The sequence below is a fragment of the Furipterus horrens genome, unplaced genomic scaffold, assembly GCF_987537825.1.
Source record: "Furipterus horrens unplaced genomic scaffold, mFurHor1.1.pri manual_scaffold_17, whole genome shotgun sequence".
Taxonomy (NCBI): domain Eukaryota; kingdom Metazoa; phylum Chordata; class Mammalia; order Chiroptera; family Furipteridae; genus Furipterus; species Furipterus horrens.
Window position 1 is genome coordinate 81,071,551 of NW_028327187.1, and position 25,994 is coordinate 81,097,544.

General features: G+C 40.5%; 2 protein-coding genes across 2 annotated transcripts in view; one reads left to right on the plus strand and one right to left on the minus strand.

Moving 5' to 3' along the window:
• CCNB3 (cyclin B3) overlaps positions 1 to 7,815 on the plus strand; it is a 79,717-nt gene extending 71,902 nt beyond the window's left edge. The window contains exons 7-11 of the mRNA XM_090265036.1: positions 28 to 165; positions 3,305 to 3,460; positions 4,269 to 4,418; positions 7,347 to 7,480; positions 7,704 to 7,815. Coding sequence (XP_090121162.1) covers positions 28 to 165; positions 3,305 to 3,460; positions 4,269 to 4,418; positions 7,347 to 7,480; positions 7,704 to 7,770 — 645 coding nt within the window. The 3' untranslated portion in view covers positions 7,771 to 7,815. The remainder of the gene's footprint in view (positions 1 to 27; positions 166 to 3,304; positions 3,461 to 4,268; positions 4,419 to 7,346; positions 7,481 to 7,703) is intronic.
• Positions 7,816 to 18,435: 10,620 nt separating this feature from the next.
• DGKK (diacylglycerol kinase kappa) overlaps positions 18,436 to 25,994 on the minus strand; it is a 147,744-nt gene continuing 140,185 nt past the window's right edge. Inside the window, exons 27-28 of the mRNA XM_090265033.1 lie at positions 19,620 to 19,740; positions 18,436 to 18,515 (exon numbers count right to left, since the gene is read on the minus strand). Of these exons, the coding sequence (XP_090121159.1) occupies positions 18,436 to 18,515; positions 19,620 to 19,740 (201 nt within the window). The remainder of the gene's footprint in view (positions 18,516 to 19,619; positions 19,741 to 25,994) is intronic.

Sequence of the window (25,994 nt, forward strand, 5' to 3'; positions counted from 1 at the left end):
ATTTGCCCTGTTTGTGTATTCCTCCAGATTAACCTTGACTTCTGTCCTGAGACCCTCTACTTGGCAGTGAAGCTGGTGGATCACTACCTTATGAAGGTGACATGCAAGAAAGATAAACTACAACTCCTTGGTTCCACTGCTTTTATGATTGCAGCAAAATTTGAGGTGAGCCTACATCCATAGGACCTGGAGAAAACTAATCAATCAGACTTTTATCCAGGTCATATAAATACATATGTCTATGCATCTGTGTATATGAGTATGTATATGTGTATATGTATATATATTACATACATGTATATGCATACACATACACATGTATGTATGTTTGCATATATTTGTACCTAAGTTTGTATACAAATATTTTTTTCTAGCAATTTTTTGTCTGCCTTCCCCAGCAGGGCAGCTGGTGTTGGGTGGCAATGGTGTTATATTTGTTTTCTGGCATCAGCAAGATTCTTCTATTTTACCTGTATATGGGCACGTTCCTAATTCAATGGATTGTTCTTTTTAAAGCTTCCTTTTGGTCCATGATTCTCTGCCCTCCACCCTTTTCTCCTTCCACCAACTCCATCTCTATCTAGGATGTAGAATCTTGAACTGCATATATAAGAAAGAATTTCCAAACCTGGGTGCTGGAGACATTTCAGAGAAAATGGCCTGGTAATGAGTCCAGGTGAAATGTTATTTTGAGGTGGCAGTATAAAAGCAAGTAGCTCAACTTTCCTTCATAACCATAATCCATCTAATTTCTCTTGATTTTTTCCTCTTCTTTAGATGCTAAATGATCTTGTTCAATTCCCATTTTTCCTTCAGATTGGCTAGTTGTATGAAACCTTGCGGTTTAGTAGCAGAGTGGTAGTAGCCACTTTTCTTGAGTTCAAAGAGCCTTAGAACTGTGGGATTGTTTTTGTGTTCCTCTGCCGACTCTATCCTTCCCCAGCTCTATTCCTAACTCAATTCCTGCCTTCCTCCCTCTCTTGCTCACTCACTCCTCATGTACATTTGGCAGTACCTCCCTCCCTATCTCCAACCCTACCTCCTTTGATCCTTATTTCTCTCCTCTCCTTCCCTCTATCGTTGCCCTTTCCCTCACGTCACTTCTGCCCTCCATCACTTACGGCCTCACTTCATTTATGCCTTCAACTCTCTAGCAACCTTTCTCCAGCCTTCTATTAATCCATCCCTCGATCCCTCCATCCCTACTTTGTATACTCAGTCCATTACTGGGGTCCTTCTCTCTATGGTGTTTTTCCTCTCTTTCTGGCTCTTCTCTTGCTCACTCCCTTACCTGCTAGTTTGTTCCATTCCCGGCTCCATCCTTCCCTCACTCACTGGTTTCTTTCCTTCCTCTCTTCCTCCCACTTTTGTTACATCCCTCGCTCCTGTGTCTCCTGCCCTGCCACCTTTGCACCCTCACTTCTTCCTTCACTCAGTCACACTTCATGCTCCTCCCTCCCACCTCCTGTCCTTTCCTCCCTCTCTCCCTTTCTTTCCCATTCTTTTGATAACTCTCCACTTCATCCCATCCCCTCTCCTCTCCCTTGCTTGTCCCTTCTTCCTCCACTTCGCTTCTCTTGTGCCTTGCTCCCTCCTGCTCCTTGGCTTCCCCCTTCTTTTGTTCCTTCTCTCTCTTTTCTGTTAATTCCTTCTCTTCCTTTCTCTTTGCCCCTTCCTTCCCTACCTACCACCCTCACTCCCTATTCTCTTTCTTCCCTTGCTCCCTCTCGCTCTTCTCCCTCCCTCCCTCTCTCTCTCCCTCACTGTTTCCCTCTCTGGCTCACTTCCTTCCCTACCCTGTTCCCTTGCTCCCAGTCATTTGTGCTTACTCTCTGTTCCCTCTCTGATAGCCCCCTCTCTTGCTTGCTTCCTTGCTTATTCCTTCCTACCCAGTCTCACTTGCTCCCTTCATTGTCCTTCTCTCCTTTTCTCCCTAACCTCCTTTTTCCCTTTCTCCCTTTCTCCCTTTCTCCCTTCCTCTTCCCTCATGCTCCCCTTTGCTTTCTGGCTCATTTCCTGCATTGCTCACTTAGTTGCTCCCTGGTTCATTCCCTTGTTCCCCCTCCCTCTCTCTTCTTTCCTCTCTCTCTCTCTCTCTTTCCTTCCCCTCCTCCCCTTCCTTTCCCTACCTAGGGCCATTTTTATGTTTTGCACAAGTACTTTATGCCTCAACCTCAAGGGTGTTAAAAAAGAAGCTGGGGTCCTTAGAGAGCAGGAGGGAGGAGGAGAGTAAGAGGGGGCACTTCTCAGCAAATTCTGGAACCAGGAGCATGCCTCTTTTGGTTGCCAGGACAAAGGGCCCTTATTAAGTGTTCTGGAGAAGGGGTGTCTTCCCCTTACAGGGTTGAAAAGTACAGAAAGACTTTCACAAGGGGAGGTGTAGACATGGTATAAGAAGAGAAGAAAGGAAGGAGCTGGTGAGAAGAGCAATGAAAGGGAGAGTTTCTTGCCCTCATCTTACCACTTGGTTGTTGAGTTACTTTTCCTCTCTGGATCTCAATTTCCTGTCTAAAAAACCAGAGGGTTGGTCCAGTTTGTGATCTGAAAATGGAGAGGCAGGCAAGTCTGGGAACAAGTGTGGGGTGGGTAGGTGGATGCACTTAGAGAAAAAGATTCAGTGGCCTTTCTGCCTCCCAGTCCTCTCCCCAAAACCAAGGTTCAGTCTGCAGAGGCCAGGTCATGGGAAGGTGCTCCCAGACGGGGTTCTCACTGTGGGGTTGGCCTGGATCCTTCCCAGCCTAGCCCTCATGCACATGCTCTCAACCTATGTAGTCCTCAGTCTTGGCTTAGGCTCCCACTGTGCCTGCTTGCATCTCTCTCACTGACTGTTACCCCAGCACAGACCCCTCCTAAGCATCCTTATTTTTTTTTCTTAGACAAGGACACATAGTGAAGGCTCATTTTCCATCTCTAGTTCCCATTTTTGTGGTCTCTTTTCTTCCCTTCCTCCAGAGCAGGCCTTAGATTTCCCATTCCTGGTTCTCACTCATTAGAAGAGACATCGCTGATCCCAGTCCTTGTGCCATGTTATGTGCTTCCAATGCTGTAACAATCCATTCCCAGAGGCTCCATCATTTGCCCAATGGTGCAGTTTTGAGGCAGATCTCTCTTGTCTCTCTGATTTTGTTTTCCAGATGGGCCACTCAAGTCAAACAGAAGTTTGTTCTCAGAGCTAACCTGAAAGTTTTTTCCAAGAAATGTTATTGCCTCCTATCCTTCACCCCTCCGCCTCTGCCTTTCATCTCCAAGCAGAGAAGTGGACTTTCTCTGCCTGGTTATCACTGCCTTTCCTCTCCACCTGTAGGAGTCCTACCCACCTCATCTGGCTGACTTCCTATGCATCTGTAATAATGCTTATCAGCAGGATGAGATGATTGCCATGGAAATCAGCATCCTGAAAACCCTCGAATTTGATATCAACATTCCTGTTGCCTATCATTATCTGCGCAGATATTCTGTGGTAAGAGAGAAGACTTACATCTCCCTTCTCCCTGCTGGGTTAGTCTCTTCCATACCCAGAGCATCTGCTTGAGTGGTAGGTAGAGGGGAAGAAACAACTGGGGACAGAGGAATTTTTTCTTCAGTCCACCCTCCTAGACTGGGAATCTTTATGAAGTGTAGGAGGAAGAAAATTGGAGGCTTGCACAATGTGCCTAGAGTTTTGAGGTGAGGGCAGAGTAGGAGAGGGAGAGAAGATTTCTCTTATCAAGAAAGGATATGTGACAAGTTTGGGGGAGATGCTAGCAAATTCTCTTCCTTCACCTGAGTATTAGTTACAGGGGAGGTCCCTTTATAATTATTCATTGTATTCTACAGTGGGTGTTGTGCACTTTTTCTCTCTGTGTGTTACAGGTTATAATTTTTTTTTTAAACGATACAAACAAGACAGGGGAAGGAGTTCTTTTGGAGCATGGAACACCTCAGGCTAGAACCAGATAGAAAGTTACAGTTGGAGAGCTTTGGCTCTTTATGACTTCTACAGAAAGAGTAGATGGGAAGGTACCACAAACACACTTGATAATTTGGTTAAAATCCCTAAAGGTGGTAAATTCCACTGTTGATTTCAGAATCCATCCCCCACTAAGTTTCTGTGCTTTCAGGGGTAGGGTGCCTTAGTGTGAATAATGATGGCAAGAGAGGTATATTGTTTAGGCACAGAGCTATTTAGGCCTTACATGGGATAACTGGAGGGAGTGGGTTCAGGGGGTCTTCTGTTTGATACTGGTTTTCTGAATTGCTTGCTGAACTGGTCTTCTTGCTCCCTTTAGTGTTTCCATGTTAACATGACTACATTGCTTTTATCTCGCTTCATCTGTGAGATGACCCTGCAGGAATACGACTATATCCAGGAAAGGGCTTCCAAGCTAGCTGCTGGTTCCTTCCTTCTGGCCCTCTACATGAAGAATCTCGGACACTTGGTAAACACTTGCCTAGTGGCACAGGGGAGGGATCCAGAAGCAGAGGAGGAAGGTGTAAATTTGGACTGTGGGAGATCCAGTGCCAAAATTGCTGTGTACCCACAGTTATGAATTCTTTGACATCTCAACATCTTACGGTCCTGGCTGCCTAAAGCTTTTCTATAGCAATTTTTTGAAGTATTTTATTCCACTGTTCGTAGTCACAGTACCCTTTGTTCCAAGGAAAGCTTACCCAAAAGCTCGATATCACAAAACAGATTAATGTGAAAATATTCTGGTTGCAGCAGGGGTGGGCTGAGCCTACTTCCTACCTGACACCATTTTACCTTTGCCCCTTGCAGTCTCTTCAGCAAGGTTACACCCCGAGGGAGCTTGTTGCAACAGGGTTTGAAAAGTACTGACCCAGAAAATAGAGTAGTGAAAGCAACTGTCTGTGTGTGTGTGTGTGTGTGTGTGTGTGTGTGTGTATATAAATAACAGGGGACTTATAGCTATACTTTAGTGTTCTTCTCTGAAGAGGAAGGCCCCCAGAGCCTCCTTCTACAGTATAAATAAAACTCATATTTGATGCTTTTTCAATTTCATGAAAAATTGTGAAAAGCAACTTCAGAGAATTATTAATTTTTATTGATGTGTGACATGCAATCTAAGTAGAAAGAATATGTTTGCAAATGAGAGTACTCTTACCAACCACTTAGAAGCCCCTTCAACTTAGAAATCCTAGAGTCACTACTAATGGGAAAGCCTCTTTGTGTTGAGAAAGAACCCTGTAAACAGTTGTGTTTATATAAGTTGAGTGTTTAGTGATCTAAGCACTTTGTATGAATTTATTTAATCTTTACAATAACCCTACAAGATCAATATTATCCTATTTTATAGATAAGAAATAAATTCACATGTTTTGCTAATGAAAGGCAGAACTAGGGATGGTGTACAATCAATACTGTAATCAGAATGGGTGTGGCCATAGCTGTGGAACCATGGTCTGGAGTCCACATGCTGAGCCATGGATCCTGGGGAAGTCTGGTAATTACTGAGGGGAACAATTGAGTCTGGCTCTGGGCAACAAATGGTTTCCAGTCAGTATAGAAATATTTCAGTGTTTTAACACTTGGCATGGTTGTAACAGCTAAATTTCAGCCCTAATCTGAACCCTGGTAGTCTGGTTCCACAGTCCACTGTGCTATATATCCTGCTTCTGTAGGTAGGAGAGGCTTCACAAGGAGGTGAATTTTGAGCTGGGTCTTGAAAGGAACCTGTGGGAAGAGAAATTCTAGGTAGAGGGAACAATTATTAGAAAGACATAGAAGCAATCATAAAAGAATGTGATGTATTGGGAGCAGAAAAAGACATTTCCTATGGGTAGAGCAGAGGCTATATGAATAGGTAATGGTGAGAGATGAGGCCAGAATGGCAGGACGTGGTCAGATTGTAAGTGACCTTTGCTGAGAGACCCATTTTATACTAAGGCACTGTAAGACTTCTGGGCAGGGGAGTGACATACCCTGTGTGTGTGTTTTGGAAAAACTGGTACAGCAGTATAGAAGGTATGCTAGATGAGAGAGAATATAAAAGTGGCAACATTGGTGAGTAAGCTTTCATAGTAGACAAGGTGAAGCATTGGGGCCTGAACCGATACAGTGACAGTGGGGCCATTGCTCTTACTTAACACATCAAATATAATGTGTTACCGCATGTCATGTTACTCCCCTGCTCAGCATGCCAATGACTGCCCTTTGCCTGTGGCAGTGGTTTTCAAACAGTATTCAGTAGAGCCCTGGGATTCCTGCACAAGTGTCTCAGGGGACATTATAAAATAAATGCATTCAAATTGGTGGGCTTCTTAGCTCTCACCTCCAATTCCAGGTAAGATATTTGGCTTTCCAGGTAAGATATTTTTTAAAAAAGGGGTTTAGGGAAAATAATTTAAGATACTTTTAGAAAATCACTGTGTTATAGAATAAATCTTCCTTTCTCTACCTGTGGAGCTGCCACTTGACTTTCAACACTTGTTCTAGACGTTCCCTCTTCTGTGAAGCTTTCTGTGACTCATCTGGTCAAAGTTCATGGGTCTTGCTGCCATGTGCCTCCAGTGCCCCATACTCATGTCCATTCATTTTGTAATTCTCTGTGTGCATGTCTTTCTCCCTCATTAAACTACAGACTCCTCAAGTGCAGGAGCTTTAGTCATCTTTATATTCTCAGCATCCTATGCAGGACTTGGTAATATTATTAATCCTAGCTAGCATTATTTAGGCATTTATTATGTGCTAGACTGCATCCCATGTGCTTTGCATATATTAACTCATTTAATTCTATAATGTAATTAATGTAATATCCCCATTTGGCAGATTAGGAAACTGGGGGACCAAGAGGTTAAGTGACCAGTTCAAGGCCATGCTATTAGTTACAGGAATTTGAACCCAAGCAGTTTGCCTCTAGAACCTTCGCTCTTAAATACTCTGCTATTTTGCTTCTGCCACATAATAGGCATCTTTAAAATTGAATGAGAAAAGGAATGCATGGCATGATAGCTGGTAGAGCCAGATAGGAGGAACGGCCTTAAACACCTGTTGGCTGTTGAGTTGGAGCCTCAAGTTTGTTCTGAGGTTTGCCTGGCCATTGGTTCTTGACCTGAGAGTGAGTAAATTATAAAGGCAATCCTGTTCCTTGTATTCTTTGGTGATGGATTTCAGCTTACCCTAATATCCATGACCAGGGCTAATATCCAACTGGTACATATATATGTAGCCATGCTACTATTTTGTGGCTGGAACCTATTCTCCTATAATTGGTTAGTGTCTGTGACATATGAGTTGTCGAAATGTTTGACTAATTTCCCTTACTATACCATGGATAGGAAGTTTGGATTTGGGAGGAAGGGTCTGCTTCCTCTTGTAAAATTACTGTTTATGTTGCTTCTTCCAGGCTCCTACACTGGAGTATTACAGTGGCTACAAGATCTCTGATCTTCACCCCTTGGTTAAGAAGCTGAACATACTGCTGACTTTGCGTTCTTGCGATAATTTACTCAAGGCTGTGCGTTCCAAGTATTCTCATCGGCAAGTATCAAGCTCTAGCTGAGGCCAGGTTTGTGTTCGGTCATGGGGAGGCCCAGACTAACCTCACTTAAGGGAAAAGAATGATTTAAGGTAGTTTTTACCTTACTTTCTGTTCTAGGGTGCAAGCAATACAGGCAACCAAGGGCCTTATGTCCCAGTTATTCCATGAAGCCTGCTTCCTTTGGCCTATTTTACACTGAGCAGACATATCTTCCTTTTGCAGGGTCTTCTTTGAAGTCACCAGAATCCCTCCCTTGAGCATGTGGAATCTGGAGGAGATTTTGAACTAGTGGTAATTCTGAAATTGAGGGCCTGGAATTCTGGCAGCAGCTACTAGGGCCAAGCTGGCATGTAACTAGGCTATATTTATTCTGTCCTTGAATTTGTCTTTTGATCACTTTTCTTTACTGTTATTCTTTGTTTGTCTTTTCTCAAAATGATAATGTTATAAATATTTAAGTTTTTATGAGAGAGAAGAAGTTATTGTATTATTTGTTTAGAAATTTAAATAAAAAATTATTATTTGTTGTTAAAATGGCTCATCTTCCTTCTTATTGCTCAGAAGCCCCATGCATAGCCCAAGGACGTTTTTTTCCTACCTAGTAAAGGCTGTGCCTCAGGGTCTAGCGTATCCAATTTCCTCCTCTGTTGGAGGCTTCCACTTCAGTGAAAGAGGAATTGAGTTGATTTAGGTGTGAATTGGTGGATGAGTCTGTTGAAAGAGGATACTTGGGGGTGGGGTGGGGAGGGGGTGGATGGTGGTGCCCAGTCCAAGGACAGAGACCTCTACTTGATACACAGGCCTCTCTGTTTAGATAGAGACCAATACCCTTTGGTCCCCATCTCAGGTTTCTTGATTTCTTTTCCTCCTTCTAGATGAAAAAAAGGCGGGGATAGGATTTTCACCCAAAGATAGCCCTACTTTCATAGTTAAGCAGTTTTCTAGAGTCTATATGTGAAAAAACTGCTTGGAGTGGCATGCTGAAATCTTTGGCCTTTATCTTCTGTAAGAGGAGAAATTTCCACCTTTGAACCAGTGAGATGTGCCATGAATGCAAGCATTAACTATGTGCTCAATCTTTCTTTCATAAAGCATTAAGGAGGTTCTCTCTCTCTCTCTCTCCATGTATATATACAATCTGAGGGGTGATGTAGACTGGTGCAGCTATCTCAGTTGTTCACAGAAGAGTTGAACATCCTCTGTGCCAGTTGATGAAGATACACTGCCTTAATCTTGCCTCTAGGACCTCTGGGACCTCCCCACAATCTAGCCACTGAAACAAGTAATATCGGTCACAACAGAAGACCTTCGGGACTCTATTATAGTACTGCAACTATTAATTTGTTACCACTTGTCAAATTTTTTGATTATCGGTCTTATCAGTGGCTAACTGGTGGAAGGGACAGTCAATGGAGAAGTTATGGGGAAAATGTCTCTACATTTCTGGCTTCAGACTTACCATGCTAGTCTGTTCATATTACCTTTTCTGTTGGCTTGGGGACAGGGAGAGCATGCCACGCCCTTAGATGTCTTAGTGCTTTCTCACCTTTGTGTCAGTTTCCTATTCTCCCTCCTAACTTGCTTTGCTTTGGTGACCAGGTATTATTAGGTTCCCTACTGCCCCATGCCACTGCTTCTTGGTAGTGATTTGGTTGGCACAGCCAACTTTTCATAAACATGCTAAAAGCATTGGGCTGGAATCCATCTTACAAATCTTCAGTCTCACAGAAAAGAAGTGTCTTGTACCTCCTTTTTAATTCTGGAGCTCCATCAGGGGAACAAATAAACCCGTTCAATTATTTCTCCCCTTGATTCCAACTTTGACGTTCTTTAGAGGTGTTAATGGAATCATAAATTGTGTTTGCTGTTGCATGTCTCAAGTTTATTTTACAATCATCATCACTTCAAAATTAAGAGAGCTATTAGACCTGTGTCTTGTTATTTAGTGCCTTATTAAAGAAGCACATGTATTTCTTTATCAAGAATTTGTTTTTATGTTTTGATGACTCTAGTTCAGCAAGACTGATTTTTTTTGTAATCATATATTTTAATAGTGTTATTGAGATATAACTGACATATACAATTCACCCATTTAAGTGTATAATTCAATAATTTTTAGTATATTCACAGTTATACATCTATCACCACAATCTAATTTTGAAACATTTTCCTCACCCCCAAAAGAAACCCCATACCCATTAGCAGTCAATCCCCATTCCACCCTATCACCACATCCCTCAGCCCTGTCTCTATAAATTTGCCTATTCTGAGTCATTTCATATAAATTAAATTATAAAATTAGTGACCTTCGGCGTCTGGCTTCTTTTGCTTAACGTAATATTTTTCTGGTTTACCCATGTTGTAGCATGTGTCGTACTTCATTTTCTTTTATTGCTGAATAACATTTGATTGTATAGATATACCACATTTTCTTTATTCAGTCATCCGTTGGTGGAAATTTGGGTTGTTTCTACTCTTTGAACATTCGTGGTCAAGTATTGTGTGGACGTGTTTTACTTCTCTTGTGTTTAGATCATGTACCATTTTAATTCCCAACAGAATTTTACATTGTCCACATCTTCTCTAACACTTATAATCTTTCTTTTAATTATAGCCATCTGCTTGGGTGCGAAGTGGTATCTTATTGTGGTTTTGATTTGCATTTCCCTGAATATTAATAATGTTGAACATTTTCTCTATTCTTATTTGCCATTTCTGTATCGTCTTTGAAGAAATATCTATTCAAATTCTTTGCCAATTTTTAATTGGATCATTTGTCTCCTTAATATTGAGTGGTAGGAGTTCTTTATATACTCTGGATCATACATATAATTTGAAAACATTTTCTTGATTCTATGGTCTTTCTTGATAAGTGTTATTTAAAGCATAAAAATTTTAAATTTGGAAGTCAAATTTATGTATTTTTGGATATTTTGGTGTTTGTATCATCTCTAAGAAACCAATGCCTAATCCAAGTCATGAAGATTTACCCCCGTGTTTTATTCTGGTAGTTTCATACTTTTGGCTCTTATATTTAGGCCTTAAATTTATTTTGAATTAATTTTTATATATGGCATGATATAAGGGTCCAATTTCATTTTCTTGCATGTAGATATTCACTCCCTCCAGCACCATTTGTTTAAAAAAATCTTGCTGGCCTTGTTGAAAATTTATTGACTGTATATGTGTGAGAGCTCATTTCTGGACTCTCAATTGTATTCCATTTACCTATATATCTATCCTTTCGCCATTAACACATCACTTTGATTACTGTAGCCTTGTAGTCAATTTTTAAATCAGGAAATATGAGTTCTCCAATCTTCTTCCTCCTTTTAAAGATTGTTTTAGTCATTCTAGGTCCCTCACATTTCTATGTGAATTTTCTTTTTAGCATCAACTTGTCAGTTTCTGAAAAGAAAGCTGGAATGTTGATAGAGATGGCATTGAACTTAAAGATCAACTTGGGGATTATTTCCATCTTAACCATGATACATCTTCTAATCAGATGTTTTGTACCAGTTTCAACCTATTGATAACCAATGTTGTGGCTGGACTTGCCTTTGTGTTTCTTATTATGATTGCAAGATATTCTTAGCAATAACCATCGGGATACTTTGAAAGACAAGGTTTATTACTTAGAGGTCCTGGAAATTACACAGCACATCTGGTTCCAGACTAACCACTTAGTCACACACACACACACACACACACACACACACACACACACCCAGACAGATTTAAGTAACACTAAAAAGGCTTTTACAACTGAACTGACACTGGACCTTCAGCCCACAGAAGGCTGGTAGGAACCTGTGCCCTGGAAATCAGATTGACCACTAAAGCAAAAATATAAATGTTTTCTATACAATTTAAGCAACCAGTTTTATAATGTCATATTCAAAATGTCCAGGATATCAACCATATTCACAATTAAAAGAAGAAAAATCACTTATCAACTGGTGCAGTAAAAGCATTTGACAAAATTCAACGTTCATCCGTGACAAAAATGACCAACAAACTAAGAATAGAGGGGAACTTCCTCAACTTGATAAAGATCATCTCCAAAAGCTACATGTCACATCATATTTAAAGATGAAAGACAATACTTTCCCCAAAGATTAGTAACAAGGCAAGGATATATGCTCTCATCGGTTCCATTAACATTACACTAGAAGTCATCCAGTGCAATGAGGCAAGAAAAATAAATAAAAAGAATACAGATTGCAAAGAAGGAAAGGAAATGGACTTTTTTTTTTTGCAGATGACATAACTATATGTGTAGAAAACCTCAAAGAATCTACAAAAAAATCCTAGAACTAATGTGTTTGTTTAGCAAGGTCACAGAACACAAGATCAACACACACACACACACACACACAATCACATTTCTATGTCCTGGCAATGCACAAGGAAATTCCAACTTTAAAATACCATTTATTATAGCTCCCCCAAATGAAATTCTTAAGTATAAATCTAATAAAACATTTACAAAATATGTGTGGTAGAAACTACAAAATGATCATGAAAGAAATAGTTGAGATACATTGTGTTCATGGAATGAAAGTGTCAACTGAATAAAGATGTCTCTTCTTAAATTGATCTGTATATTTAACTCAATACTAGTCAAAATTCCAGCAGGATTTTTTTTTGTAGATATAGACAAACTGATTCTGAAATTTACATGGGCAAATGAGTTAAAGTAGCTGAGACCATTCTGAAAAAGAATAAAGTTGGAGGAATAACACCACCTGATTTGAAGACTATAAAGCTTACAGTAATGAATGCAGTGTGGCGTTGGGGAAGAGAAAGACACATAGAACAATGTAACAGAGTAGAGAGTAAAAAAATAGACCCATAAATTATGGCTATTTGATTTTTGAGAAAGGTGCAAAAGCAATTCAGTAATAAAAGTAGTCTTTTCAATACATTTTGTTGTAACAATTGGACATCTATATGCCAAAAAATGAATCAGATCTAAAATTAAAACATAAACTATAAAACCTATGGAAGTAAACATAAGAGAAAATCTTGGTGACCTGGGGTTAAATCAGGGTTTCTGAGTAGCAGCACTATTGACATTTTGGGCCAGATACTCCTTTATTGTGGGACCTTTCCTCTGCATTGCAGACTATTTATCAGTATCCCTGGCCTTTACCCATTAGATACTGGTAGCCCTCCCCAAGCTGTCACAACCAAAAATGTGTCCAGATATTGTTCAATGTTCCCAGGGGGCAAAGTCACTTGTGGTTGAAAACAACTGAGTTAGAGGAAGAGTTCTTAGATATGACACAGAAAGCACACTCCATAGAAGAAAAAAATTGCTTGTTCTTTATAAAAGTGTAAAACTTTTCCTCTGAAAGATATTAAGAGAAGGAAGAACTAAACTACAGACTTGCAGAAGATATTTGTAAACTATATCTCTGCCAAAGAACTTGGATCTAGGATAGATAAAGATTTCTGAAAACTCAATGAGTAAATGAAAAACACAATTACAAAAAAGGGAAGAGAATTTAAACAGATATTTCACCAAAAAAGATTTAAGTATGACAAATAAGCAAAGAAAAAGATGTTAAACATCATTTGATGTTAGGGAAATGCCATTAAATACCTATTAGAATAGCTAAAGTAAAAAGTAGTGAATTCCAAGAGCTGGAAAGGATGTAGAGCATGTGGAACTCTCATATATTGCTAGTTTGGATGCAAAACGGTACATCCACTCTGGAAAATATTTTGGAATTTTCTCACCAAGTTAAACTTGTTTATTACATAACCCAGTAATCCCACTCCTGAGTGTTTATCCTAGAGAAGTGAATAAAATAAATCATATATGAATGTTTATAGAAACTTTATTCATAAAGTTTCTTCAATGGGTGAATGGGTAAATGAACTTGGTGGATCCATAGGACAGAATACTATTCAATACAAAGGAACATATTATTGATTCACATGACAACTTGAAAGAATCTGAAAGACTGAGTTAAAGAAGCCTGTTTCAAAAGGTTACATATTTTATGACATTCTTGAAAGAAAAAAACTGTTGTGATAGAAAAGAAGTCAGTGTTATATGTAGGGTTGAGGTGTGGCTATACAGAAATGATGTGAAGGAGATTTATGGGATTTATGGGATTGTAAAAAATATTCTGTATCCTGATAGTAGTGGTGGTTACCTGTGTTAAAATTCACTGTATTTTACACCAAAAGAAAAAGCAATTTTATTGTACCATAATTTTTAAAAATATTTATTTATTTTTAGAGATAGGGAAAGGGAGGGAGAAAGAGAGGGAGAGAATCATCAATGTGTGGTTGCCTCTCATGAGGCTCCCAACTGGGGACCTGGCCCACAACGCAGACATGTGCCCTGACTGGGAATCAAACCGGTGGCCCTTTGGTTCACAAGCTGGCGTTCAATCCACTTAGCCACACCAGCCAGGGATATTGTACCACAATTTTAAAAAGACTTAAATTCAATTCTGATGGTACTTCTCTAGCCTACAGGATGTATTCTAAACTTCTTAACATGAATTACAGAGCCCACCCTGGGGGTAGCTCCTCAACAACAGGGCTGTTTTCCTCATAAGGCCTAAGAATGTAGTTTTTGTGGGGGTAGACTGAAATGTGGTCCTAAGGTCACAACTGTTTTGCCTCTAAGAGACAGTTTTAGTATTGGGAAGTCAAGGATTTAGAAGATCCAAGTTCTTACCCTTGTGTAGCATTTTGTGGAATCCTGGTGTAGTATAGCCTCAGTTGCCTACCTATTAAATGTGACTAATAACTAACAGAGTCACTGTTAGTAGGGCAGAAATTGAACCATTTTTTAATCCCAGGCTTAATCAATTTCTTTTAATCCTCACTTGAGGATATGAACCCCTACTGGGGATAGAATCCACAATTTAGGTATGTGCCCTGACTGGGGATCAAACCCACAACCTTTTGATGTATGGGATGATGCCCCAACCAACTGAACTGCCGGGCAAGGGCCAGGCCTCACCAATTTTGCATCTGAACAAAACACTCCTTCCTACCTCATACCCTTCTTGAAGTGTGAAGAGTGTGTAATGTATGTTAGGTGGGCAGGTTGTATTGTCAAAAGTTTTTCAAGGTGCCTTTTGCATTTATGCACCTGTTTAGTAGTCAGAACTGTACTCCTCTTCCTCACTGTCTCTCTCCAGTAACTAATTCATTTCATTGAAATCTGGGTCCTACAGAGAATTGCATTCTAGAACAATTACAGTAACAGGTATTTCTCCACAGGATTGTCCCGAGTTAAACCTAGGTTTTACAACTTTTTGTGGCAACCCTTTAGTGTTATAATCACCCTGATGGAGATTCTTGGCTTGTGCTGCAGCTGTCCTCTGTCACCTGCCATCCTTACATGCATGTGACTTGTTTAGAGCTTGGATATCACTCAAACTCATCCACTATTTCTACCACCATTCACCTCCCCACCTTGTGAGGTATAAATGATAAGACACTGCTATTGATTATGTTTATCCATTTATTAAAATATTTTAAGCAAAACTATAACTTTTATTAACTTTGAGGACTGGTGTTCCATTTTGGGGGGAGGAGGAATAGGCACACTTTGTGGACCTTTTTGTTTCTGCTTTTTTCTGTTACCCATAACTATCCCAGCTTCCTCCCCCAACCAGTTCCTGACCCTGCTGCTTATTTGCAGGGCCCTCTGAAGAAATAAAAAACATGGAACAGATAACCACATGGATTACAGATAAGCAGGTAAATAGACAAATGCAGTTCCACAAATCATATTACCATTTGAGGTTCTTTACAGGATGGAATGGTGCTAATGGGTTTGGTTGCCTTGATTAGTTTCTGCCTCTTATGAAACTAAAATTATTCTACTTGTGCCCTGAGGGAAGATTATGTTGACCCCAACTGTTTCTTCTGATCAACCTTTAACCTAATTTATTAAGTTGAAAATCTCTTCCTTATTCTACTCCTGCCCTTTTGGACACAGCACAGGCCCTTTTTGGAGAGAGGGCTGATAGCTTCTGACACCAGAAGCAATTGATGGCAGTCCAAGTCTCTAGGTGTTTTCCTTCCCCAATGTTCTGGCCAGGAATTGCCCACTCAATCGGCCCCTCAGAAAGTGCCACCAAAGATGCAACCAAACCCCAGGACTTTTGTTCTTAATAGCATCTCTGAACATAATTGAGATGGGTATTTGGTGTCTGGTTCCATCACCCAAGCAATTGTATTACTGCAAGTAGTTAATAATGAAGTCCTGACAGCAGCTTATGCATCCAGAGGCTAAGCCAACTCCCTTGAGAAAGAGATCACCATTCCTTTCTTTGTTTGCAGGTTAATGCATGAAAGAACAGGTGCTCAGCAAGCTGTCTTCCTTTTGGGCAAGGAACTGGTAACTAAGCAGGTTAGAAGGTAACCAAGGGATTGAGCAAGCCACACCTCCTTCTAGGCTTAATCACCTATCAATTCTTCTCCATGAGTTTACTCCAACCTCAAATCCATGTGGTTTTGTTCAATATCATTCTGGCTCAGGGTGGGTGAAAGGGAATTCAGGTGGTACAACAGAACAACAGTAGTATTACAGTGTAGAAAGACATTTTTTAAGTCAGTAAATTAAGTATAAGAGTTGGAGTCCTATTATAGTTTACTATCATCAGTGAAAAACAGAATTAGAAGACAGAGCCCTGCTTAGGCATTGCCCAGATAAGGCTACTCTCCCAGGACTTCCTTCTGTTTCCTTAAATTTGCTCATTTTGAAAATTTCCATTTTGATAATTTTTCTTCTAAGAACAATGCAACTTGGTTCCCAACTCTGTGAGTGTGTGTGCAGGAATTAATGTGCAGCCACAGAGGAGCCAAGTTAGGCTGTAATGGTGACCTTGCTGAGTTAATCTAATACCTCCTCCTGGGATGAAGGAATAATGCAGGGAAAGCCCCTTAAATATGTACAGTAAGTTAACATATGCTGATGCTTAAGTAAGTTTTCAATGTTTTATCTTTTTTCATTAACATTCTTCTGAAGTTGTAGAGCTAGAACTTCTTAATTTGTCTGGCACAGCAATCATACATTTGGGGACTATCCCCTTGTTAGTATTTTTCTCCTCATCCCTGCAGAAGTGGAACACAGGTGGCTGGTTTAAGTGGGCTGGTGGAATTTCAGAGTAGAGAACCAGTGCTTGGAGTCTGAATTGTGCACCTTGATGATCCAGCCTGGACAGAGTCAGGTAATTGAGCACACTAAATTTTAGAAGTAGGGAGAGGCCAGTTTTCTGGCTTTCTTTTGATAAGTGGGAAGGGACACTTACCTAAAGGTGTGACTTGAGGGTGGGGTGGGGAATACAAGGCAGACTAGAGAGAACCTCTCTGGACACTGGAGTTTGATTAGGTTTGCCTGACTGGGAATGAGCACTGAAAAGATGCTAATTGGGATTGGGAACAATTTTAGCAGTTTGTTTTCATGATAAATTAGGAAGAAACATGAGAGAAGCAGAGGTTCTTAGCTTCTGTTTTCCCAGGCCCATTTTCTTTCTAGTCACTCTGAATGTCCCTCTGTACTCAAGGGAAAGAGCAAGAGAGGAAACTCAAAGATTATTTGGGGACTGACCCAACAGCCTGTCTAGAAGATGCAAGCCAAGATAGAGCTGATGGGGAAGGGCCTAGGCTGTTACTTGATTGTCAGATGGTCCCTAGCTTAGGCATCTTAAGTCACAGAGCTCAAGGCCTGGTTGCTCCATCTGGTCTTTGTATTGGAGAAGGGAGACAACACAGCGTGACAGCTTAGCCCCCTTCTCTAGGGCATTGGTGTTTTGTTCTTTCCATGGCCTGGCTCAGAATTTTAAGGGGGCGTCAAGAATCAGCTGGGCTATAGGTAGATTCCAGCCACTTTAAAGAGGCTGAAAATGCACCAAAAGACTAGAAGTTCCACCAATAACTGGGGCAGTTGGTAGAGGTGTGTGCGTGTGTGTGCATATGTGTGTGTATATGTGCATGTGTATGTAGAGTAATGGGAGTAGGGGATGGGATCAGCATGGGGAGGGATTCCTGGGTTAGCAGAATAAACTATAGAATCATTTAGAGGTCAAGTTGTAGTCTCAGCTCTTAAAAATATATATATATATATATATATATATATATATATATATACACAAACACACACACATCTTTATGTCTCTATACATAATCTATACTGCAGCACAGTGGCAAAACATTGAATTAAAAATCCAGCAAGAATGCAGGCAAACACTCCGTGGAAGCATGCAAGCTAGGATCAAGGCAGTAGAAAGGGATCCTGTATGGCTGCCATTGGGGTGAATTCCAACCAATGGGCCCACACAGCCATCAGAATACCACCTGGACATGTGCAAAGATATACATGCACACAGGGGAAGAGGAAAATTTGCAGAGAGAGCAGTCACCACATCTACAAGGAGTGATTTCACATGATCATTGTAATAGGCAAATGGACAAACCCACAGGACCTCATTCTCATTTTAATAAGCCAACCAGAAGAGACCCCCTGAAGTTTCAAGTTGCAACTGGCTATCCCGACTCCTCTTCTTTATCTCCCTGAGAGTATTTCTTTCATTCATTCCCTAGCATCAGCAGTTTCTCTGTTAGAGAAAACCAGTCCCAAACTCCCTGAAGAGGTGAACTCACTTGAATCCTTTGTAGATCCCAGGCCATTCATAAAGAACTTATCCGAATTAAATGCTGTACTTGCTCAAGCTGCACAAAGAGAAGGAGAGCTGAATAAGACAACTCAGAGCAGAAATATTTGGCCAATGAGATGATGTAAACCTCTAAGGAGACCTGGTTGAGTCCAGGAAAAATGTATTAGTGTAAAGAATTGGAGAATCTTTCTTAGTGGTGCGCATGTTTGTTCTGAAATAATTTAAAATAGTCTGTATTGAGGTTTTGAGAGTTTTTTAGTAGAATTCTAAATGTGAATTCTCCTTCCGGCCTTCAAGGGCTACAGTTGAGACCTTGATGATGTTGGAGGGTCATCATCTTTTCCTTTATCTTCACGATATCTGCGATGCCACAAATTTCCTTCAGAGAAAAAACAGTAATAGAAATAATGAGGTTAGCACATTGCCAGATGCCCCAATGTATGGATCCTAAAGAGAGCAAACAAAGAGTCAGTTAGGAGACAGACTGTTTTGTTTCTATTGTACCAACCATAACTGAACCATCCAAGAAAACTAGCTGACACCATGTGAGCCAAACACAAATGGAATGAATTCTCAGAACCCCAAAATCCATGGAACTTCAGAAAGACTCAAATACCATCGTCTTCCAATGGTCAGATTCTTATGGAGTTAAACACGATGAACTAAACTTGAGAAAACACAATCTGGTTCAGGAGATTCTCTCAGCATTTGTGCCAACTCACATGTTTTCAAAAACAAAACAAATTGACATGTTCCATGTCCATCCCTTATCCCCCATGTCTACTATTGCTATAGCTCTCAAGCTTCCAAGTTATCTAGACCCAAAATTTAAGAGAGGCCATTGGTATCAGAATTGGCATAACTGACAGCTCTAAGAGAATCTTGTTTTTAGCCCCATTGACACATCAATTGGCATAAGCCCAATTTTGAAGATAGGATGGAACAAAAATTCAAATAATGCAACAGATTTTATATTTCCAGGGACTTATTGTAACAGGAATAAAAATATTTAGATAGGTCATGGAACCTGTTACTGATCCTGTAGGCAGGCACCCAGCACTGACACCTTCAACCCGTATCAAATAATATTGTTTCCTGGAGCAGGACTAAAATTTTATAGCTGTATTTGACTGGGAGAGAGATTGAAGAATGATTATTGTGCCATACTTATCAACTCAGGATAGGAATGGGGAAAGCAGAAAAGTAACTGCCTGTTATCATTTTTCTCTTCAGCTATCTATATCATAGAGACCACACAGCAAGTTCCTTCTCAGGTTTACCCCCTGCCAGTGTTCATATCACTTTCTAATTCACACCTTATCCAAGGGACTGATCAGTGCTGCCTAAATTTGGCTGTTGGCCAGCCTCCTCCTCCATCACCACCATACCTGTGAACATTTCTAATTGGAGTTTCAGGTCCCTGGGAAGTACCAGGGCTGCCAGAGAGGGCTTCATGACCCCTATCCCTGTGGGGGAGACTTACCAATAAAACCCTGGACTCCTTGGCCTGATTTAGGCTTGTCTTCCTCTTTTAGCTTCTTCCTCAACTTGGGGAACTTAACTTTCAATCTGAGGATTCTACTGTCATTGTCTGAAGATTCTTCCTGGGAAGGCACAGCAAGAGGAAGGTCAAAATTTTAGTTGCCTAACATTCATAAAATTCCTTGAGACCTGGCAAGATTATGAGAAAGAATGGCTGCAGAAAGCAGCTAGATCTACTATCTATCCAGGTGTGAGAGACACCCTTAACTACTAGTCCTATGTCTTAAGAAGGCAACTATTCTTTACCAAGATTCTACTCTGTGCCAGGTGCCTGGCTAGACATTTTAATGTTCTCACATAAGCTCCAAAACAACCTTGCAAGGTGGCTATTTTTACCCCTTTTGTAGAGATGAGTATCAAAATAGACCTCGCAGACCACCTGCTTCCTTGTCTGGAATGTAAAGAAGGTTCTTTACACATAGCTCTTAATTATGAATGTGGCTTCTCTGCTATATAGATCACAAAAGCTTTTTAATTATAGCTTAGCCTCCCAGTCCTCTCACTCCTGCTAAAGTGTGCTTGTTTTACTACTAGTCTCAGTAAAACATTATTCCAAGGTAAATTCTGTTGCCAGAAAGTCCAACCAAATACATTCCAAGAAACTTTGGGGTTTTCTTCTCTTCGATATTATGTATGCCTCTGATCCCTTCATTAGAAGAGTAGAAATCTGTCCTTTTCCTGCTTTGGTTCCCACTTACCCTCTCTCCTCTAGGCAACATACAAGGACCTTCAGAATTGCCTTTGAGAAAAAAATCTTAAGGAAGGGCACAGGACCTTGCCCCTCAGCCAAAGCCTTGGAAAGACCAATGAACAACTCACTCTCCTATTGCTTTTCCTGCCAAGCTAAATCTGAATCTTTTGTGGCCTTAAGGTGAGGAAGATGACTGACACATGAATGAGCAACATTTTCCTGGATTTATTTCAATCCACTCTACTCTTCTTTTGAACTTTACTTCTTCACCTTTATGGTAATACTGAAACCCAGAAAAGACTCATATGTCCCAGGCCAGGCCATCTCACATACTGAGATCTAAGACCATGGACAGTTTTTCTCATTTCTCTCAGTATCCAGACCAGTTGCTTAGTTCTGGAGCTTGGCAAGATACAGCTGCACCAAGTAATAAGAGAAATAGGATGCTACAAGAGTTTGCTTCCTTTTTTGCATAACAGCATGTTTTCCCCTCCCAGAGGGCTACTGATGAAGAGCAGCAAAGGCTTATGAGAAAGTTATTAAATCCTTTAACATCCGAATTTGTATATGGCTTTTTCTGTTAAATGGTAGACTGACTGCTGCACTAGTCCAAACATCCATGTGTGGCTTGCCCACAACATGCATTTAATTAGTTTATGAAGACAGAAATAGGTATCATGAGTAGGGGAGCCAGGGATTCCTACAGTTTGAAAGGAGCCATTCCATGGTGAAGAAATTTAATGAAAACCCCTGTCAGATCACAAAGGGAGTAGTTTATCTAGTGATAAGTGGGTATTTTGGGGTCATTTGATTTACTAAATGAGATTATTATTTTTTTATCTCAGGAAAGTACTCAAAGCTGTCCAAAAATGACAATGTTCCCTACAGCTATACTGTAGCTACTACTGGCATGCTGAATTTGCTTTTATGGCACACACCTGCCAGAGGAAGACACTGGAGAGTCTACTATGCTCCCAGAGGAGTGGACAATAAGCAGCAGAGAGAGGTGATATTTGGAAGATTTAAATAGTAGTAAGGCCTGGGAACCAACCATTTAGAACAGAAGTTGGCTATAAATAACTAGTATGGTCACAATGATTTGTACCAGATGAAAATTCAGTCCTGGTAGCAGGTACTGAGCAGGGAGGGAGAATTGCAGCCAGGAGAACAGCACAAAAAAAAAAAAAAAAAAAAAAAGCAAACTTGCTTATTCTTTTCCAATCATCTCCTGTCACAGAATAGTTCTTCTTTCTGGTAAATTTCCCTTGGTCATCTAAGTTTTCAATGTACTATCTGTCTTATCTTGTCTGCTTATGATGAGGAGATGGGAGAAGGAGGCTCCATTAAGCTCAGGCCGAAAGCCACTACTGGCCTCCCTTCTGCTACACCAGTCACTGTGCTGGCCTACATAGAAAGGTAGAACACTGATTTGTGAAAAGACAGTGGAGGAGTGAGGGGAGGCTGCGTTTTCTGGCTGTAGTTTGGGCTAATTGCAGAAAGAACATCTCGGTGAGCAGCTAGACACTGGCAGGAGTCAAGCCTTGGCTCTGCTGCATTAGAGAAAACCATCTGGGGGCGACCTGTTTGGTGAGGGTAGCAGAGGAAAAAGGGACAAGATGGGATTTCTGATTGGGGTTGCAACTTGAGCTGCAGCTGGAAGCACACAAAGGCTTTTTGGTGACCACAAGCTTCCCCAGAGAGGAATCGGGAGAAGAGCGGATCTCTGCCCGCTGGCAGAGAAAGGACTGGGTCAGTTGGCATCTGGCGCTGAAAGACAAGAAACAGCACACTGCTGTGGCATGTGAGAATGTGATTTTCCTTTATATTTTTCCTTGTGAACTGCGGAGAGGGGAGGAAAGGTTGGGGGGTGACAGAACATTCTTGAAGAGCACAGGCACAGAAGTGCACTCGCCCACTCCCCAACCCTCCCCTTGGGTTGCACGGGCGCGCACAGGGAAGTGCCCTCATTCACTGACCCAGCTGTATGGGGCTGCGTGTCCAGGTGCCCCTCGGACACACCTCAACAGACATAAGATCAGTGTCCCAATGGGTGCAGGAAGGGCCCGCTGGGCATGCAGAAGACTGTGCACAGACACCCTTGGCCAGCTCCAGTGGGCGCCACGCTGGAGCGCAGACCACTTGCGCAGGCTCTGCTTGTGCCCACCCAAGTGGGTGTGGGAATGGCGGGTGGCTGCAGTGTGGGAATGGCAGGCGGCTTTGGCGCTGGAACAGCGGGTGGCAGCAACTCACATACGCTCACTTTCACTGTGCACAAGTGTCCGTGGCCCCACCCCAAGAGGCGAGAGACCAACTCCTGGGGGGCTCCGCAGGCCTGAGGCTACCACTCAGACCACGTTGAGCGTGCATGGGTGCACACGAAAAGCACCTCGGACGGCTCCAATAGCTGCCAAAGGAACACGCCGGCCACCGTGTGCGCACACTGCTGCTGCAAGGAACAAGAACCTCTGGCCTGCCTCATTAGACCAGCTGTGGATCCAGAAAAAGAAGACGACACACAAAGGCTGAACTGAGTAAAAACTTTCCTTTTATATATTTAAAAATTTTTATTTTAGCTTTTTAATTTGTATTTTATTTTATTTTAATTTTTTAAATTTCTTAATTTTAATTTTAAATTTAATTTTACTTTTTACTTTTTTAATTTTTTTCTTAAAGAACTATATTTTTAATTTGTTTCATAGACTCTCTCTTTCTCATCCTTCCTCTTTAATTTTTGTTTATTTGTTTGTCTGTCTAGTTTAGCCTCCCTTTCACAATAAATAAATAGAATATAACTACTATATAAATCTAATACTATACAATCCCACTTTCTTACTATATTCTGCATTCTTCCCTCCTTTTCTCTTATTATTATTAACATACAATGTAAATATTACCTACTTTCATGCATAGTCTCAACACTACTTGCTACTATTATTAATCTATCATCACCTCTCTCACAAATCATATTTTTCCTCCTTAAAAACAACCCTTATCTATTCTTCATATAGTATAAAAGCTCTAATCTCTTTACATTTATATTAATACTGGCTCATTGGCTGACGATAGCGGGATAGAGGGTGGGAGATATTTTTGAGGGTGTGGGTTTCCTGCCTGGGCTGTGTGTTTATGTTTTTTTTTTTTTCCACTGTGTGGTTGCCTCTCACTCGCACCCCTAACTGGGGACCTGATGTGCAACCTAGTAATGTGCCCTGACAGGTAATAGAACTAGCGACACTTGGCTCGCAGGCCGATGCTCAATCCACTGAGCCACAGCAGCCAGGGCTGTTTATGTTTTTAAGAGCATCTCCAAAAAAGAACTCGAGACAAAGCGAATAGAGTGATTCTCAATCAACTAGCCAGAAGGAAGATCCAACCAAAGATCATCTGAAATATAACCAGACAGCAAAATCAAACGACATAAAGGGTACCCCAAGGACATCAGGCTCAGGAGATCAAAGAGACTGCACCACTGAAACCCCCAGATCTCCTATAAAGAATCTCATACCACAAAGGTGGGATGTCAAAGCAGACAAATCTAAAAAACAAAAACAAGAAGAATCCAACATGGTAAGATGCAGAAACAACTTCTCAATGAAAAGAAAAGAGGAATCCCCAGAAAGAGAGGTAGATGGAATAGACATAGCCCAAATGTCAGGCATGGAATTCAAAACAATGGTGGTGAAGAAGCTCAATATACTCGACAACCTCAAAAACAACTACGACAACCTCCAAGGAAGATACCAACAGCTCCTAGAAAATTACAGGGAACTTATGGAGAACTACACCAGCACAAAAAAGGACATAGAAACTATTAACAAGAACCAGGAAGAACTGAAGAATACAATCTCTGAACTGAAAAGCACAGTAGAATCAGTCAAAAGCAGACTAAACAAAGCAAAAGATCGGATTAGTGAGTTAGAGGACAATGCAGAAAAAAATTCCCAGACAATACAACAAAATAAAAAAAGATTGAAAAAGTACGAAGAAGATGTAAGGGAATTACAGGACAGCATGAGGAAGAACAACATCCAAATCATCGGAATTAAAGAGGGAGAAGAAAAGGAACGAGGAATAGAAAAGCTGATAGGAGAAATAATGACAGAAAATTTTCCCTACCTGATGAGAGAAAAAGTTATGCAGGTTCAGGAAGCATAGACAATTCCAATGAAGAGGAACCCCAAAGAACCCACTCCAAGGCACATCATAATTAAAATTGCAACATTCAAAGACAAAGAGAGAATCCTAAAAGCAGCAAGAGAAAAACAGAAACTAACACACAAGGGAGCTCCGGAAAGGCTATCAACCGATTTCTCAACAGAAACACTACAAGCCAGAAGGGAATGATCAAAAATATTTCAAGCAATGAAAAACAAAGGTCTACAACCAATACTACTCTACCCAGCAAGGCTCTCATTCAAAATGGAAGGTGAAATAACGAGTTTCCCAGACAAAGAAAGACTAAAAGAATACATCTCCACCAAACCAGCATTGCAAGACATGCTAAAGGGAATGTTTTAAGAAAAAGAAGTAAAAAAGAGGAGAGGAACACAGGTACAAAAAGAAATTAATAAATACGTGTCAATAATAACCTTAAATGTAAGTGGATTAAATGCTCCAATTAAAAGACATAGGGTAACAGAATGGATAAGAAAACAGGACCCACATATTTGCTATCTACAAGAAACACACCTCAAACAAAGGATTTACATAGACTGAAAGTAAAGGGATACAAAAAAGTATTCCAAGCAAAGGAATATGAAAAGAAAAGATGGGGTAGCAGTCCTCATATCAGACAAAACGGATTTCAAAGCAAGAGCAATAAAAAGAGACAAAGAAGGGCATTTCATAATACTTAAAGGAACAATCCATCAAGAACATATAACACTGATAAACATATATGCACCCAACATAGGAGCACCAAAATACATAAAGAAAATACTAGAAGACCACAAGAAGGATATTAACAACAACACACTCATAGTAGGGGACTTTGACACTCCATTATCAACAATAGACAGATCTTCGAAGCAAAGAAACACCAAGGATATACAGGCATTGAACAACACACTAAACCACATGCACTTAACTGATACATATAAAACTTTTCACCCCAAAGAAACAAAATATACATTCTTTTCAAATGCACATGGGACATTTTCAAAGATAGACCACATGATAGGACACAAAACAACCTCAACAAATTCAAGAAAATTGAAATAATATCAAGCATTTTTTTAAGACCACAATGCCTTGAAACTAAAAATCAACCTCAGAGAAAAAAAATCAAAGACACCGAAACTCATAGAGAATGAATAACATGCTATTAAATAATGACTGGATTTACAATAATATCAAAGAAAAAATTAAGAAATTTCTGGAAACTAATGATAATGAACACACAACAGCCCAAAACCTATGGGACACAGCAAAAGCAGTCCTAAGAGGGAAGTTCATAGCAATACTGACATACCTGAAAAGGATAGAAGAATCTCAAATAAAAAGTCTAACCCTACAGCTACAAGAACTAGAACAACAACAAACAAAACCTAGGGCAAGAAGAAGGAAGGAAAGCATCAAGATCAGAGCAGAATTAAATGACATAGAGACTAAACAAACAATTCAAAA